Below are 19,759 nucleotides of genomic sequence, written 5' to 3' on the forward strand. Positions count from 1 at the left end.
TATAGCCCTTTAGGCAATCGTGAGCTTTTTTTCTACCGGGAGCATTTTCTTCTATATTCTACATAAGTGACTGTTGTTGTGATGTAGAATGAAGTGTCGCTTGCAGACTTCAGCGTTGCGATGCCCCCAGTGGTTTATATTATGCTGACGGCTAAAACTACTTCCGCATAATATCTTTTGAACAAAATCTCTGGAAATCTAAAGTCAGCTTAGTCGATGAGGCAGCAAATTCATTCATCTATGGATATCGAAAATTATTTTTTTAGATGTCTCTTGAACCTTAACAAACCAATCTGACAACGTATTCCTTGATGGCTTTCATTGAAAGGTTTTCTTCCATTTGCACATTGGGAATCTGAGATACGGTCGACATACTTGTTTGAAAAGTAATGAAATTTTATTTATTAGTAAATAGACATGCCAAAATGTAACTGTGTAAAAAAAAAAAAAAAAAAAAAGGACAAAAATGTAATCTTCACATGATGCCAAAAATACCTAAGTAATGGAAGCCAGGGATTACCAATGTTATGTATTCAGTCAAAAAACCTGCACAGTATATATAGCAAGACTAGACTAGGTTCACATGTGCGTCGGAGGCTCTCGCAGTGTCATTGGAACAAAAAGTCCTGCAAATCTGCATTTATGTGGTCGGCCGAATACAGTTAAAAAGAAAGGAGCACTGCAGATACCCTATATTCAGCCAGGCTGATTTCCAAGTGGGGGAAAAAAATCCCAGTCCTCAAGCTCAGGGAAGGGGCAGACAGACAGACAACCAAAACACCCCCTCCCCTTCCCCAGCATCTACTGCACCCAAAAACTCCGACCATTTTAATTTTTTAAATTTTCCAGTAGCTGCTGCATTTTCCCCCCTCGGCTTATACTCGAGTCAATAAGTTTTCCCAGTTTTTTGTGGTAAAATTAGAAGCCTCGGCTTATACTCGAGTATATACGGTATATTGCTGTAAGTCCGGCAGCTCCAAGATTCTCAGGGCTGTGGAGTCTGGAGTAGTTTACATTGGGGCCAGCTACTGTTTTTTTTTTTTTTTTTTTTTTTTTTTTCCCCCTGAATTGGGTCTGTACTGCAACTGTGTGTCCATGGTGGTCTAGCTTACTGAGTCCTGAGCCCTGTTTATTTCCTAAACTTCAACAAGTCCATTAGCAATAGGTGACTGGTGTATTTACATTCATAGGATCACTACAGACATAATAGTTATATAAATAGAAAAATATGTATGTAATCAGCTCACCAGTCCATATGAAGTTTGAACTCTCCTGGGAGACCGGGTGTCGGAACGGACTTTTCCCGAAGAAATATTCCACAAAAAATAGGTGAAAACCGGCTCCAAACCAGGAGGACAATTCCAACACGATCCGAGGTATATAGATTATTTAAAAAGTATAAACTTTATTGGTAATCCATTAAAAAAGGTTGTGAACAATCTCGTTAGCTACGCGTTTCGGCGCCCATGCGCCTTCCTCACGGCATACAACTAAATGACAGCAACCCACTTTTAAAAGAAATATAGGCAGTTCACTCCTCCCACTTTGTTAACCCTTAGATAATATAAACATATAAACATATTCCATGTAAACATTTCATGTAAACATTACTTATACCTCAGATATAGCAATACAACATGAATCACATGACATAGCCTTCATTTAGCAACATTGATCAAACTAAAGAAAAAAGAAAAAAAGGGGAAAAAAAAAAAAAAATCATCTTACCCCATAAGTATATCCAAAGGCTAAGCCCAACTCTACGATAAACCCGGAAGTGTGATCCTCCCTATCAGGAAGCAAAGAGTCACTCTTGCATGCTATAAAAACTACACTTCCCATGGGGCTAAGCTTTCTACGCTACATACATCCGGTATGAGTCTCGGTGTATATCTACCAATTTCATTACTATGTAGCCACTAATTCATATTAATAAAAAAGCTATACTACACATGGGGTTAAGTTCTCTACGTTACATACATTCGGTATAAATCCCGTTATGTATCTCCCAATATCTATTTATTAATAAATAAACGACAAATCAGAACGTATGTTTAAACCGCCTGGATGACGCGTACCCAGACGCATAATCCAGAATGCTTCCCTCAGGAGGAGTTTTTTTCATCCAATCTCCTCCCCTAGCTGGCTCTTTCACATATTCAATAGCATAAAATTTAAGACCCGTTGTATCCCCTTTATGATATTGTGCAAAATGTTTTGAAGCCCCCGAAGTATTCTCAGAGAATTTACCACTATCCGTTATATGTTCAGAAATTCTATTTTTCACTGGTCTAATTGAGCATCCCACATACAACTTGTTGCAAATTTCACATTCTATTATATACACAATATGGTTACTATTACAGTTCATAAACGATTTAATTGGGAAAGTCTCAGTATCATTGACTCCACTAAACGTCCTACATTTTTTCACAAACTTGCACATTGTGCAGCGACTCATACCACACCTATAGAACCCTTTGAGTTCCAACCAGGTCTTATTTTTAACTTTAAGTTCCTCTCTAAACATACTAGGTGATAAAATATCACCCAGGGTTTGTCCCCGTTTAGCCACAAAATTAACGCCATTCTGTAATAATTCTCTAGTAGTGGCATCCTGATTTAATATAGTTACATTCTTTTTAAAAATCTTCACAATTTCCTTATATTGTCGACTATATCGGGTCGAGAAGGTCAAGCCCTCTCTACTATCTCCATCCTTAGCCTTGATTTTATCATCCAATAGTATTTTTTGTGTCTTAGAGGCTGCAGTGTCAACTGCCCGCCTCAACGTCCACTCAGGATAACCCCGGTTTTTCAGTCTCTGTACTGTTGCATTTTGTTGTTCCTCAAAAACTTTATCAGAAGTACAAGCCCTCCGGGTTCTATATATTTCACCTAGCGGAATCGCTTTAATTGTATGTGCTGGGTGGTGACTACTACTTTTTAATGGATTACCAATAAAGTTTATACTTTTTAAATAATCTATATACCTCGGATCGTGTTGGAATTGTCCTCCTGGTTTGGAGCCGGTTTTTACCTATTTTTTGTGGAATAATAGTTATATAAAGAGTCCCCGACACTCTATAAGATTTTTATTATTTGGGCACTTCAAGAAAACTTGTCAACATACCACAATGAAAAAAGTTTGCTGTCTCATGGCTCAAATTATCCATAAATGCTTCTCTACTGTGTGTAAATGGATCACTGAACATATGAAAAATTGAAAATTGATCAATTTGAGGTGGTAGACCAGATCGAGTGTATAGAATACATACTGTATGGGGACGTTACAAACAGAGACATTAAGCAACAATTGTAAATATGGTTGGCTGAGACCTATCAAAGATTACTACAGAAAATAAATCATTTGGGATTTTTTTTTTCTCTAGCCTCTACCATTCTGGATCAGTCAGGGCATTCTAACTAAACTCTTAAAGGGATCCTATCTGTGGATACCCTTTTTTTTCTCTCTAACACGTAGGAATAGCCTTAATAAAGGCTATTCTTCTCCTTCCTTTAGATGTCTTCTCCGCGCCGCCGTTCGGTAGAAATCAGGGTTTTCTTAGGTATGCAAATGAGTTCTCTCGCAGCACTGGGGGCGTTCCCCAATTCTGCAAGAGAACTCTCCAGCGACGCCTCCATGTTCTTCTGGAACCCCCTCTCCCTGTGTCATCTTCCGTCCTGGGTTTCAATCTTCTAGGCCTCGGACAGAGCCGACCGCGCATGCCCATCCCACAAGACAATGGCCGCTTACACCAGCTTAGGGAACGTTCACACTACTGTCAGTGTCCGCTCCGAGTGTCCGTTCAAAATCTCGCACGGACATTAGGAGCGGACACTTGCGGTGTCCGTAACAGTTTTCGTTCATTTAAATGGCGATTGGGTGCGTTCTTTTGCACTCCGTGCCTGTCCTTAGCTGTCCGTTTGTAAAGATGTCTGATTTTTCAAGTGGACAGAAAAACCCGACATGTAGGTTTTTTCTGTCCGCTTGAAAAGTCGGACATCTTTACAAACGGACAGCTACGGACAGGCACGGAGTGCAAAAGAACGCACCTGATCGCCATTTAAATGAATGAAAAGTGTCACGGACACAGCTAGTGTCTGCTCCTAATGTCCGTGCCAGATTTTTTGAATGGACACTAGGAGCGGACACTACCTGTCGGACACTGACAGTAGTGTGAACGCCCCCTTACTGTGTAAGATGCCATTTTCTTGTGGCCTGGGCATACGCAGTTGGCTCTGCTTGAGGCCTAGAAGATTGAAACCCAGGACGGAAGATGACACAGGGAGAGGGGGTTCCAGAAGAACATGGAGGCGTCGCTGGAGAGTTCTCTTGCAGAATCGGGGAACGCCCCCAGTGCTGCGAGAGAACTCATTTGCATACCGAAGGAAACTTGGATTTCTACCGAACGGCGGCGCGGAGAAGACATCTAAAGGTAGGAGAAGAATAGCCTTTCTTAAGGCTATTCCTACATGTTAGGGAGAAAAAGGGGTATCCAATGATAGGATCCCTTTAAGTCAGATAGCAAGTGTCAGTAAGGAGCAGACAAGGGGCATGGACTTCAATCTGGTAGACCACGTATGAGCTTAGTCACACGACTAGGAACCCAAAATAATAATGGTTGGGGCTAGAGAAATTCCAGCTTCCATCTGCCCCAGAATCAGCGGCGTGAAGTCTATTAAAGGGTGATAAGAGCTAGAGATGGTGAAGGCTCCTCCGTTACTTCCCTTTGTACCCCTAGTATACCTGCTGACTGTATTTCCATTCATGGAATCACTACAGTCTCTCATTGCTAAAATACCTTTTGAGATTTATGGAACAAGTCATAGGAAAAATCTTTTTGCTTCCTGATTTATTGCAATCTAATCCCTGGGCTCATTATTTCATGTGTGTACAGGGCTCTATGGACAGATTAGTGATTGCGTATAGATTTTTCAGGCACTTTGGGTAAAAACTGTAGTTTCCTTGCTATATATACTGTGCTGGTTTTGTGATTGAGCACTGTGCTATTATGTAGGTATGTGTGATGGATGTCGGCCTGTATGTGGTGTGTGATTGATTGCTGACTTTTTTCCAGGGCGTCCTATGGCGGCTGCAAGTCGTTTTTAGACTGATGGTTGTATTTTAGTATGGGTATTTTAAATATAATAAATTGGCTTATGCCGCCTGTACTTTGTGGATTCCTGGTAGTATTTTTATTAGCTTTATTTGCCTTTTGGTTCGTGATATGTGAGTGTTGTTTTATTGATGACAATCTTTTGTTTTGTATTGGCTGTATTTGTGTACATTGTATTATTCCTGAGGTTTATTTTATTTGGAAAATTCATATTCTGTAGCGCTTTACAAATTGTAGGTTTCATGTACAGGCAAAAAGACATTACTGTGCAATAAATCAATTCACACAATAGGAGTGAGAGCCCTGCTCGCAAGAGCTTACAATCTTATACAATGAAAAAATATTATTATTATTATTATCTAAAAGAATATATATACAGTACAGACCAAAGGTTTGGACACCTTCTCATTCAAAGAGTTTTCTGTATTTTCATGACTATAAAAATTGTAGATTCACACTGAAGGCATCAAAACTGTGAAGTAACACGGGGAATTATATACTTAACAAAAAAGTGTGAAACAACTGGAAATCTGTCTTATATTCTTGGTTCTTCAAAGTAGCCACCTTTTGCTTTGATTACTGCTTTGCACTCTCTTGGCATTCTCATGATGAGCTTCAAGAGGTAGTCACCTGAAATGGTCTTCCAACAGTCTTTAAGGAGTTCCCAGAGATGCTTAGCACTTGTTGGCCCTTTTGCCTTCACTCTGCGGTCCAGGTCACCCCAAACCATCTCGATTGGTTTCAGGTCTGGTGACTGTGGAGGGCAGGTCATCTGACGTAGCACCCCATCACTCTCCTTCTTGGTCTCAGAGCCCTTACACAGCCTGGAGGTGTTGGGGGTCATTGTCCTGTTGAAAAATAGATGATGGTCCAACTAAACACAAACCGGATGTAATAGCATGTCGCTGCAAGATGCTGTGGTAGCCATTCTGGTTCAGTATGACTTCTAGTATTCACTTCAATGGGACTGCTCGCAGTGAAAGAAGCAGCCCATTCATTTCTATGGGGAGCGCTCGCATACCGGCTCCCATAGAGATGAATGGGAAGTGTACGGCAGGCCTGCTGTAACGCCGGCGTGTATGGCTGTGATACACGCTGGCGTTACTCCGTGTGAATACAGCCTTACAGTCACTTATTACACCTGACAGGGCACACCTGTGAAGTGCAAACCATTTCCGGTGACTACCTCTTGAAGCTCATCAAGAGAATGCCAAGAGTGGGCAAAGTAGGAATCAAAGCAAAAGGTGGCTACTTTGAAGAACCGAGAAACAGCAAGATCTACAAAAATTAAAAAACAGCAGTGTTTTCACATCTGTTGGTCACGTGACTCTGTACTACAGCCCAGTATCATTCAAATGAAGGGGGCTGAGCTGTAATACCAAGCACAGCCACTCTACAATGTAGGGCGCTGTGCTTGGTAAGTACTGAAGAGGCCACAGCAATTGAGATCCTAGTCACCCCTTTTAATACATATTGACAAGCATTTATGAAAAAAACAAAAACTAGAGTAGACAAAAACACATCAGCTGCCTATACCAGAGCAAATCCTGACTATTTCTTATAAGAGTGTCCCCCTGCTATTTGTGACCAGCAGCCCTATGTCCTCACATGCACCTTTTTTTTATGGAAGGGAAATTTCGGCACTCAAAGCTTTATCGCTTCTATTTATTTCCACTTGCTTTTATGGACACCCCTGAAACGTAGCATTTGGCTATGGGCTATATATTTTTACTGTATTCTTTCTTCAACAAAAGCTTCATCTTGTTTTACAGGGGAAATTCCTTAGTCGTCGTCTTTTTATACAGGGCAAATCCACAGGATATGGAGAAAAGTATTACTGCATATGGAAATTTAGTGTGTGTACATAAAGACAACAACAAAAATAAATATATGGGCCCGCGCGCGGCTGCTGTTTTTAGAAAATTGCAGGCAAATCCGTGTGGACGTGTGGCCATGATTGAGGAACAAACATCCAAACTTTCACATTTATAATATTAGTAGGATAGGATAGGAAAGATGTATCTTATTTACTTACTAGCTGGTACCCGCGACTTCGTCTGCGGTGATTGTAGAAGTGGGTATATAGAGGCGTGGGTAAGGTTTTCGTACTGTGTATAAGGTATGGGATATGAAATGTAACTTTGTATCTTGTTTTTGCTGTAATTCAGACAATACATGAGACTTTTGTGTTGCAGTTACTTTGTATTAGAGCTGCTATATATACGGTGTTGGTATAAACTTTACATAGTGACTTTGGGACAGAAGTATTTGAAGTTAACCCTTTCCCGCCGATGGCATTTTTTGATTTTCGTTTTTGACTCCCCTCCTTCTAAACCCCATAACTTTTTTATTTCTCTGCTCCCAGAGTCATATGAGGTCTTAATTTTTCATGGGACAAATTTTTCTTCATGATGCCACCATTATTTATTCTATATAATGTACTGGGAAGCAGGGAAAAAAATTCTGAATGGGGTGGATTTGAAGAAAAAATGCATTTCTGCGACTTTCTTACGGGCTTTGGTTTTACAGCGTTCACTGTGCAACCAAAATGACCTGTCCCCTGTATTCTGTGCTTCGTTACGATTCCGGGGATACCAAATTTATATGGTTTTATTTACATTTTGACCCCTTAAAAAAAATCCAAAACTGTTAAAAAATTATTTTTTGAAAAGTCGCCATATTCCAACAGCCGTAACTTTTTTTATACATGCGTGTACGGGGATGTATAGGGCGTCTTTTTTTGCGGGAACGGGTGTACTTTGTAGTTCTACCATTTTCGGGAAATGTTATTGCTTTGATCACTTTTTATTCAAATTTTTAGCAGAATCAAAACAGTGAAAAAATGGCGGTTTGGCACTTTTAACCATTTTTCCCGCTACGGCGTTTACCGAACAGGAAAAATATTTGTATAACTTTGTAGAGCGGGCGATTTAGGACGCGCGGATACCTAACATGTATGTGTTGCACAGTTTTTAACTACTTTTATATGTGTTCTAGGGAAAGGGGGGTGATTTGAATTTTTTATCCTTTTTATTTATTTGTTTTATATTTTTTTTACTTTTTTTTTTATACTTTTTTTATACTTTTTTTTTTTTTGCATTTATTAGACCGCCTAGGGGTATTGACATGGGTGGGCGGTGTCGCGGATTGTCAGAGCGGTGGGGGTCGGCAAACATGGCTGCTCCGGAGCGTTAAAGAGCGCCTCCTGGAGAATCGTTAAGGGGAGGGGCAAAGTGGTAAAGTATATGTATATGTGATTGTGTGGGGTTAGGGGAGAGACATTAGTGATATAGCAATGCAAGGAACATGGGGGAATTTCTGCAGGTATTCGGATCTTGTCCCTGGATGCCGTCATCGGAATTGATCACGACATCCAGTGGGTTAACAGAGCCGAGAGATGGAGGTAGTGCTGTAGGCGCAGCTTATGTGCCCGTGGCATTACTGCGCTGTGTGTTAACTATGCGCTCAGCACAACATAACACGGATTGTCCATCACATGACTATGGACTGTTTTTTTTTTATTCAATGGGAGTAAGTAGCAAGCAGAGATCTTGAAAACCCTGAGTAATTGATACAGAAAGAACATTGCAGAACATTTTATTATTAAATCCATAACATTAGTGTTTGAATGTTGTTCTTAAAGTGGACAACCCCTTTAGGGCTTGTTCACACGGGGACAGAGGGGGCGGATTTTGGCGTGGAATCCACGTCATAATCCGTCCCCTCACAATAGAGGTCTATGGAGACCGCTAGCGATCTTTTTTCCGTGAGCAGCATGTTGCAGCTCACAGAAAAGAGAAGTGAGTTGCACTTTCTTTAGGCGGCTCCGTGGCTCACTGAGTTGCGGCGTTCGCCTCGCAGCAGCACCCTCAGGACTAGGCCCATTCATTTTGGGCCTACTCTGGAGAAGGAAGCCGCGACTGACAGTCATGACAGGCGTATTTTGGTTCCCGCGTCAAAATCAGGACCAAAATACACTATTCCGTGCCCGTGTGAACTAGGCCTTTAAACTCCTCAGACCTTTCCTGGCCCAAATAAAATTTTAGTTTTTGTTCTCCAAGATTAGCAGTGTTCTGTTCCTCAGCCTACGTTCCACAGTATAATAAATACTAGATAACGGGAAATTTCGTCATATTTCGCTCATAAAGCAGAGAGGTGTAATGTGTTGTGTGAGAGTATTTGTGATGTTTCTTTAATATACGTGGGAAGCGTTGGAGCAGATAGCAGATTCCAGGAATTAATATCCTGTAGAAGGTTGTGATGATATCACTCGTATAACACACCCTGAGCTGTAAATGTCATTGCTCTGGCTCTTCCTTCTAACATCCATTTGTCTTACCCATCTGTCTATTGTGTTTATTTTCTGCAGAGATATTCTGATCACCCGCCTGGGAGCGTCGATGAATTATGATGAACTGTGCGATGAAGTGAGGGAGATGTGCAGTCTACACCAGGGGCAGCCCATCACGCTGAAGTGGATTGATGATGAAGGTATTGGGGTGGACATCTCCTCTGTGAATGAAGTACTGTTCCCACACATGACTCCTACTTGCACCAAGATGAATACAGACATCCTGCCACCTCCCGTGGCCTCCCAGCTCATATTTTATATTGTGTAAAATTGGAAGAACTTGAGAGATTTCACAAGTTCTTTTTAAGTTCTCTTGAGGGGAAAACAAATCTGAACCATCTGTATAGAGAGAGACCCTGCACGGAGACATGTGGAGCCTTTACTACATAGGTACAAAGGGTACCTCTGAATGATGCCTCCGTGCAGTACTGATTTAAAGGGACCCGGTAACTTCTCCTAATAGGCCTGTCTTAGGGTAAGTTCACACACAGTTTTTTTTGGTCAGGGTTTTGAGGCCGTATCCGCCCCAAAATCCTGACTGAAAAGATGGTTCCGGAAAAAAGAAGCGAGATGCTCATTTTTCGGGCCGAGTTGCCTCGGAATTCGGTCTGAAGACACACGCTCCTCCGGACTAGGCCCATTCATTGTGCCTAATCCGGATCAGAGTGTGTGGCTGGATGCCGCTGCACTGCACCGGCTTTCAGTTGAAGCTCCCCGGTTTTTGGATCAGAACCTGAGGTGGCCTCCGCCTCAGGTTCCGATCCAAAAAACCATGTGTGAACTTACCCTTAGGGTTAGAGTTCTTTGGGTTAGAAATTTTGAGGTCTGACACCCAGCTCGCCCATCAATAAGCAGTTCTCAGTAGATGATACACAGAAAATAGAGCAGGAAGCGGACAGCGCTGTCCTGCACCTCAGCCTGCTTTCTCTATTATAAGGCTGAAGCCCCACATTGCGGAACAGAGGTAAAAAATGGTGCAGAAATTCTTTTTTTTGTTTTTTTTTTTGTCCCCCGCAGTGTTTTTGTTAAATCGATAGGCGAAAATGGAAGTGTTTCTGTAGGTAAAATAGACATGCTGTGTTTTGTTTGCAACATTTTTTTCGCACAGTGTGGATGGGAATAGCCAAAACCTCATTCAGTTTCCTTCTGCTGCATTTGCGCAACATGGGGCTTTAGCCTAAAATACACTATTTTGTAAGTTTTATTATCTCCCTCCCTCTTTTAGATTTAATGCAATCCATCTTTCTAAAAGCTTTTTTCAAAAGCAGCAGCAAAAGTTTAAAATCTTAGTGCCAAGGTGGCATGCCCCAAAATTTCTAATTTTTATGTATTTTTTCCTCCATGCCACAAATATGGTACAAACCTGTTAATAAATTCCTCCCTTTTTGTATGCACATGGCATTGATATGTCTCATTATGAAGAACAATGGCCTGTTCTTAGCATCGATCGTTAATTGGAAGTTGGTAGTGGGCCTACACCTTGACCCCAGCACAAGCAGATGCTTACAGGACAGGGTACAAAACTAGAAGCAGACATCTGTATTTTATTTTGGGAAATCTATTTCAGCTCAGTTTCCATTCAAATGAATGGTAACTGAGCTGCAGTAGTGCAGCACATTCTAATGAAGGGTAACTGAGCTGCAGTAGTGCAGCACATTCTAATGAAGGGTAACTGAGCTGCAGTAGTGCAGCACATTCTAATGAATGGTAGCTGAGCTACAGTAGTGCAGCACATTCTAATGAGGGGTAACTGAGCTGCAGTAGTGCAGCACATTCTAATGAAGGGTAACTGAGCTGCAGTAGTGCAGCACATTCTAATGAATGGTAACTGAGCTGCAGTAGTGCAGCACATTCTAATGAAGGGTAACTGAGCTACAGTAGTGCAGCACATTCTAATGAGGGGTAACTGAGCTGCAGTAGTGCAGCACATTCTAATGAAGGGTAACTGAGCTGCAGTAGTGCAGCACATTCTAATGAAGGGTAACTGAGCTGCAGTAGTGCAGCACATTCTAATGAGGGGTAACTGAGCTGCAGTAGTGCAGCACATTCTAATGAATGGTAACAGCTGCAGTAGTGCAGCACATTCTAATGAATGGTAACTAAGCTACAGTAGTGCAGCACATTCTAATGAATGGTAACTAAGCTACAGTAGTGCAGCACATTCTAATGAATGGTAACAGCTGCAGTAGTGCAGCACATTCTAATGAAGGGTAACTAAGCTGCAGTAGTGCAGTACATTCTAATGAATGGTAACTGAGCTGCAGTAGTGCAGTACATTCTAATGAATGGTAACTGAGCTGCAGTAGTGCAGCACATTCTAATGAATGGTAACTGAGCTGCAGTAGTGCAGCACATTCTAATGGAGGGTAACTGAGCTTCAGTAGTGCAGCACATTCTAATGAGGGGTAACTGAGCTGCAGTAGTGCAGCACATTCTAATGGAGGGTAACTGAGCTGCAGTAGTGCAGCACGACTACTGCAGAGTGTATGGAGCAGACGGCTTCCATGTCTGTACACTCTAATGAGCAGATGGGTGTGGGGATTGTGTGTCGGACTCCCACCAGTTCTCGATTACTGACCTATTCTCCGTTTGGTAGTGACCCTTTAAGACTTCTTTGATCTCATTAGAAGCTGTTAGTTCTGTCTCTAGTTTCTCACCCAGTCTGACACAGACAGCTGTCTAATGTACAGTAATGTTGTTTGGTTTTCAGCTGCACTAGGAAAGCCCCTAAGCCAAAAGCCAATGCTCCTATAAAGTGACTGCCACTTACTAAGAGTGGGACATTATGTTATGCTCATTACACCTTCCTGCTGGCGGTTTTGGTTGTAGTTCTGTAGAAAGTCACTTTGCTTGTTCTGTAGCGTACCTAAGCTTTAAACAACTTTAGGTTTGTGACATTAATAGCTGTTATGTACCGTATAGATTCTGGCTCCTTTCTGTGAAATCCTGCACTAACATAGATGTCAGTCCTTTCTGTATTCTTAGCCTTCTCTGTATCACTAGCTTCTTACTGGAGTGTGGGGGGTACGGGCTCTAATAAATCAGGGGGTGTCACTTTAAATAGCTATTTTTCATCCAATCTAAAACCTAGAACAACGCTTTTAGTGTAGGGTGAAAAATAAGTTCACTGCTATACCTGTGTTAATTCCAATTATATCAGTAAAAAACACAGTCTGGATTGGGTGTGGCTGCAGTTATGTGTTAATGAGCCAATCTTCAGTGTTTTTGTAACTGATAATATCTCTGGAAATAATACAGAACAAACCTTACAGGGTCTATTGCCTCCCCCGGTCTCTTTATACCGCTGCCCTAGTGCTGTCAATGCTGTGATCACTATTAATACCATACCTTTGTAGCATGACAGAGCCGCAGGAATGAGTCTAAAAAGCAGTTTTATTTTTTATGATAATGAGAACTTTGGCGTACAGGGGGTGTTCTTATATTGCCGAACACCGTCCCATCAGTAAAATGCCCGTCCTGGCTGTAGTACCTTGCTCTGAGCATTGGAAGTTGATCTTCCAACTGCTCTGCTGTCATTGAAGATGCTGCAAAATCTTGGGCATCCTGCAAAACCATCTATACATTTTCTGCCTGGAACCCCTGCCCCTACACCCGTTGTCCCACTGAAGCATCGTCTTCTCTTCCAGGGTTCAGGACAGAACCTCTGGATGGTGTATGTGCAGGATGCTCAGATGGACTGGAGAGCACTGCGCATGCCCAGGATTTTGCAGCAGCTTCAGTGACGTCCGAGCAGTTGGAAGATTAGCTTTTATGTCATGTATATTCTACAGCTGTCTATGAATATCCTAATCCCGACTGTTTTCTATCAGTGATATCTCTGGACATAACATAGATAGCACTGCTATAGCCTTACTGTCATATGGACGAATCTCCTCATTCTTATGACACCAAAGCTAGTTTGTACATTTTATAACACCCGAAACATAACTGTTTGAAATCGGGGCGCCCCCCCCCCCCCCCCTTCATTTTCCCTATATATTACACAGCCCCCTTCTCCATACATAGTAACATTCAGTGTGAGCAGGAACAGCATGATTTCACATTTTCAAAAAATGCAGGATTTCACAGAAAGGATCCAAAATGTGTTAATAAAGTACCGTATATACTCAAGTATAAGCTGTCCCGAATATAAGCCGAGGCCCCTAATTTTAGCGCAAAAAACTGGGAAAACTTAATAACTTGAGTATAAGCCGAGGGGGGTAAATGCACCATTGCAGATAAAAAGTCTGGTCATGTGTATTACAGCTCAGTAACTCCATGGGGATCATAGTAATAGCAGTTAACCCCATCAAGTCCGTCATATTAACCCCTTGTGTGCCTCACATAAGAGTTACTGATATGTGGGACATATGGAGGTAATAATGAGGTATCTTCATAATTAAGGTCCTTCCCCATTAATGTGAGGCACATGGAGTTATTGAAACTAAATTAATAACCCCACATGCCTGACATTACAAGGAATAGTAACCCCAGCAGGTACCTGTGTGTTACGGTCACTTTACTGTAGCTTCCGCTCCTCCATAGGACAGACGTCTTCTATAAGACACAATGAATCCTGCACATAATGGCCACTGACTTATCTGCAGATGTTACATTCTAGTGGCTACACGACCGTTGATGACATCAGTCATGTGACCTACATGACAAGCCAATCACAGAACAGTAGCATTAAAGGACCTCAACCTTTGTTTAATTTATGCAGGTCCTTGCAGATATCTGAGCTTCGTGGATCCTGACTCGAGCATAAGCCAAGGGGGGCTTTTTCAGCATGAAAATTGTGCTGAAAAAGTTGTTCAAAAGTTTAGATGTACTTTAAATTTGCACTTGATAAAACTTACAATATGGGGGGAATTTTATTAACACTTGGTATGCCAGTTATTAATTCATTACCCCGCTGGCATTTGGTAATTGGTGGCTTGCAGATTGTATGTCAGAAGGTGATAAAATTCATATGGAAAGGGTTTGTCTTGATAAACTGTGTCCTATGGGCAACATTAGTGGTGTTTCTGATGGACGAAAGAACAAAATTGTTTTGTTTTGTTGTGCTTGTTTTTTTTGTTTTGTTAAACCCTAGACAACTCCTTTTGAAACTGGTTGTTCATTGTTGTCATTTGCTCTGTTGCAGATGGGATGTGTTAACTATTGGGATGTGTTTGGTGTGCAGAGTGGGGCCGGTGGATAGGATGGCACTGACATTCTTCTAATCATTGTCATTATATACTAGCCGGGACGTCGGATCCTCCTATGGCTGCTGAGCCACAATCATTCCCGCGGGGGTCCTTGACACGCAGTCTGACAGTTGCTCCATCTTGCTCACTGTCTTTTATATCGGTCTTTATCATGGCAGCTTCCCAGCTGTTTTGTCATTCAGTTGGTTGAATCAGTGATTTGTATTACATCTCTCTCCCAAGGTCTGTCTGATGAAATGGCATTTTTTATTCCTGCTGCTTTTTTTTTTTTTTTTTTCCTTCTCCGTCTGTTAAAGAGGACCTTTCACCGATTTGGGCACAGGCAGTTCTATATACTGCTGGAAAGCTGACAGTGCGCTGAATTCAGCGCACTGTCGGCTTTCCCGATCTGTGCCCCGGGTAAAGCGCTATCGGTCCCGGTACTGTAGCTCTTTACAGTCAGAAAGGCGTTTCTGACAATCAGTCAGGACCGTCCTTCTCCACAGCAGCCCCTCCCCGCTCACACTGTACAGTGCGATAGGCACTGCTGTGGAGAAGGACGTACCTGACAGACTGTCAGGAACACCCTTCTGACTGTGAAGAGCTATGGTACCGGGACCGTTGGCTCTTTACCCGGGGCACAGATCGGGAAAGCCGACAGTGCGCTGCATTCAGTACACGGTCAGCTTTCCAGCAGTATAAAGAACTGCCTGTGCCCAAATCGGTGAAAGGTCCTCTTTAAAGGGGTAGTCCCACCTCAAGCATCCTATCTATACTGCTAGCTTATGAGGATTTAAGACTTTTCCTAAATACATCCCTTCAGCAAAACTGCTTTGTTTGGCCGCTATCTTAATTTATTCACTTCATTGTTTACACTGTGTTTCCATAACCACGGACCTGGGGATGATCTTATCTCTCCGCCCAGGACAAGTGACTAGCTCCCTGCTCTCGGGAACGGAGCAGGAGCTGAGTTCTCGGGAGCGAGCTTGTCTCTCTGAGCTGTACCTCTCATACATATATTGTAAATATACATATGACTATACTCATAAATCTATACTTGGGGGAGATGGGACTGCTGGGAGACACAGAACTTGTCTCACCATCTTTTTAACAGCTGACTGTCTGATGCCTAGCTGCATCGGGAGCGCGCACGCAAGGCCAGCGGCATAGAAGCTACGTCATCTCGCCGCTGGCTTTGCATGTGAAACCCCGCCCACCAATTTACGGAGAAAGCCAGGAAGAGAACAGTGTTTACAGCCGGCAAGCTGGTGAGCGAACGACTTGGGAATACCCCTTTAAGTGTTAGAAGTGGTTAGTAGTAGCTCAAAGTATCAAGCCCCTTTCGTGGTGTTAAAGTCAAAACCTCTATTTTCCAAGTTTTTAAACTCCTATTATGACAAAAATGCCAGCAAGTGGTGCATTTACACTGACCTTACCACATTACGTAAAGGCACCATGTAGGGATTATAAGACCATTGTGGAAAATATGTGTTTACCATAAAGTTTTAGAATTACTTTTTATTATTTGTCTCCATACTATTTCTCCTCTCTATGAGTCTGCACTGTAGGCTGTACCGTAATCTTATCCTACAGGCCTGGCTCTTGTCCTAGGAGAGCATTAAAGACATTGTACTATGATAGAGTATGGACCACAACCTCTGAAGCAGGAACTTTCTACCAAGGTTTACGCTAGTGCCACAGGGACTCGAACGACTGAGAGTTGGACCTCTAAGGCAGCAGTTACACACAGACACTGGTAGACCCATTAACTCTAATATCCGGTTCAAAACTGACAGTGGTAGTGGAAAAAGTAAAGGAATATTTCTGTTTCCAGGGTTCTATTTAACCCTAAGGTTAAGCTAACCAAAGTGTTTTACTCAATACTTTGCTTTATCTATCTTGTTCTATTTGCCAGTGTTTGACCCTTTGTTGCATAGGCTACAGACCACCTCTATGGTCCGTCTACTAACTCAGGCCCTGCTCCTGGCTATCTATATTCAGATTGTCATGTTAGCCAAGGGCTTCTCAGTGACCCCTGAAACTACCATGCCTATATGTCTAATAGGCTCTACTTAACATACTGCAGTGCCGTTAAAAATAAGTAAATAAATAAAAATAATCTTGCTTTAATTTGGCATAATCCTCACCCCTTTCGTTATTAAATACTAATTGGGCTTTGTATAGTTTTAGCTAATCTAATTTGCCTTTTTGTACGATGGTAGAATGCAGAAATCAGTCCTGCTAATATATTTACACACTTTAATGGTTTTGCATCAATTAAAGAGGTTTTCCCAACTCGCCTGCTCACCAACTTGCAGGTTTTCTCTGTAAATTGGTGGGCACGGTTTAACTTGCTGTGCTATCTCTCTTCATAGCGGTACATGTTTGCAGTCAGTAATGAGGGATGGTTGTAAATACACTCACCGGCCACTTTATTAGGTACACCATGCTAGTAACGGGTTGGACCCCCTTTTGCCTTCAGAACTGCCTCAATTCTTCGTGGCATAGATTCAACAAGGTGCTGGAAGCATTCCTCAGAGATTTTGGTCCATATTCACATGATGGCATCACACAGTTGCCGCAGATTTGTCGGCTGCACATCCATGATGCGAATCTCCCGTTCCACCACATCCCAAAGATGCTCTATTGGATTGAGATCTGGTGACTGTGGAGGCCATTGGAGTACAGTGAACTCATTGTCATGTTCAAGAAACCAGTCTGAGATGATTCCAGCTTTATGACATGGCATTGCATTATCCTGCTGAAAGTAGCCATCAGATGTTGGGTACATTGTGGTCATAAAGGGATGGACATGGTCAGCAACAATACTCAGGTAGGCTTTGGCGTTGCAACGATGCTCAATTGGTACCAAGGGGCCCAAAGAGTGCCAAGAAAATATTCCCCACACCATGACACCACCACCACCAGCCTGAACCGTTGATACAAGGCAGGATGGATCCATGCTTTCATGTTGTTGACGCCAAATTCTGACCCTACCATCCGAATGTCGCAGCAGAAATCGAGACTCATCAGACCAGGCAACGTTTTTCCAATCTTCAATTGTCCAATTTCGATGAGCTTGTGCAAATTGTAGCCTCAGTTTCCTGTTCTTAGCTGAAAGGAGTGGCACCCGGTGTGGTCTTCTGCTGCTGTAGCCCATCTGCCTCAAAGTTCGACGTACTGTGCGTTCAGAGATGCTCTTCTGGCTACCTTGGTTGTAACGGGTGGCTATTTGAGTCACTGTTGCCTTTCTATCAGCTCGAACCAGTCTGGCCATTCTCCTCTGACCTCTGGCATCAACAACGCATTTCCGCCCACAGAACTGCCGCTCACTGGATGTTTTTTCTTTTTCGGACCATTCTCTGTAAACCCTAGAGATGGTTGTGCGTGAAAATCCCAGTAGATCAGCAGTTTCTGAAATACTCAGACCAGCCCTTCTGGCACCAACAACCATGCCACGTTCAAAGGCACTCCAATCACCTTTCTTCCCCATACTGATGCTCGGTTTGAACTGCAGGAGATTGTCTTGACCATGTCTACATGCCTAAATGCACTGAGTTGCCGCCATGTGATTGGCTGATTAGAAATTAAGTGTTAACGAGCAGTTGGACAGGTGTACCTAATAAAGTGGCCGGTGAGTGTATATTAGCACAGTATCACTGGAGGATGCACAATATGAAGCTGATGTAGCAGAGCTGGATTTGATAGGTGATGAGAATCCCAAATTTAAATGCTACAGGAACAAGAGTCAGCTTGCAATAAACGCCTAACGGTTTAGGTCTGTGTTACATACAGAGTTAACAGGCTCCCTGTCTCAGCCCTTATCAGCAAAATTCAATTAGTCGACTTGATAACTGGAAGAGCCGGAGATAAACAGCTTAGAAATACAAGCACCGAGCACTCAGCTCCCCCTCCCTCCTGAGAGCAGGGAGCTGCGTCACTTGTCCTGGGTGGACAGATAAGATCATCCCCAGGTCTGTGGTTATGGAAACAGAGTAAATAATGAAGTGAAGAATCTCAGATAGCGGCCAAACAAAGCAGTTTTGCTGAAGCAATGTATTTAGGAAAAGTCTTAAATCCACATAATCCGGCAGTATAGATCGGATCCTTGAGATGGGACAACCCCTGCAATAACCAATCATGCGCATTAGGCTACAATATACATCTTTGCATGTGCAGGTCTTTTTTTTTTTTTTTTTTTTAAACCAATGCATGCAGCCTCTTGAGCTGGCCATACACATTAGATTCTGAATGGCTTTGATGTGTCCATCCAATAATGTTTATGGAATGTCACAATCAAAAATTACTTACCAAGAGTCTGGGGGAGGCGTAATATTAAAAACAAAAAATATACATATAAACTGTGTGTGTGTGTATATATGTGTGTGTATATATATATATATATATATATATATATATATATATATATATATATAACCCCTCCTGCCCCCTGCACTCTGTTGCCTGTTACTACTGTCCTTTCGACCTCATGCTGTGCCTGCGCCTGCGCCACTAGAAGTCATGCACCTCACGTGCCAGCTCAGACCAGCGTCCTTAGCAGTTGCTGTAAAGGAACTGGTGCAGGTACTCCATTATGTTCCTGGTTCCATTCCAGCAACTGTTGAGGCCACGGATTGGTCTCATTGGTCATATAGAAAGATACCAGACAGACAATGGAGCACCAGTGACAGGTGAGAATGATTTTTGTTACACCTCCCTCTTCCTCCTCCAGTTCTTGGTCCATACCTTCACTTGCCCAGAGCCATTTTGATAAATGTGTATTTGCCATCACTTACACTTTCCATTAGCAATCTTCAGGATTTTTTTTCTTTGATTCTTGCCTAAGTGTTCACGAGACAGGAAAAGTCTATCCGTTTTGTGCTCGGCGTTATCGGAAACTTTCAAATTGTACGATCAAACCCACATTCAAATTAGACCTATTTTCTATTAGGTTTGTAAGGGAAAGAAATCAAAATATAAACTTGCACCTTAGGGATGTAAATTCCGGCAGAGACTTTGGTGTTTAAGACTATTATCCAGAAAAGCAGACACAGTAGCGAGGACTCGGAACGCTTTAAAGTATTAATAGCATGGCATAA

At 42.3% G+C, this 19,759-nt stretch overlaps 1 protein-coding gene across 1 annotated transcript in view; it reads left to right on the plus strand.

Annotated features, from left to right (window-relative positions):
* Positions 1-19,759, plus strand: part of PRKCZ (protein kinase C zeta) — a 168,059-nt gene that overhangs the window by 15,155 nt on the left and 133,145 nt on the right. Inside the window, exon 3 of the mRNA XM_075279628.1 lies at positions 9,490-9,611. Within this exon, the coding sequence (XP_075135729.1) occupies positions 9,490-9,611 (122 nt within the window). The remainder of the gene's footprint in view (positions 1-9,489; positions 9,612-19,759) is intronic.

Source organism: Leptodactylus fuscus, chromosome 6, assembly GCF_031893055.1.
Source record: "Leptodactylus fuscus isolate aLepFus1 chromosome 6, aLepFus1.hap2, whole genome shotgun sequence".
Lineage (NCBI taxonomy): Eukaryota > Metazoa > Chordata > Amphibia > Anura > Leptodactylidae > Leptodactylus > Leptodactylus fuscus.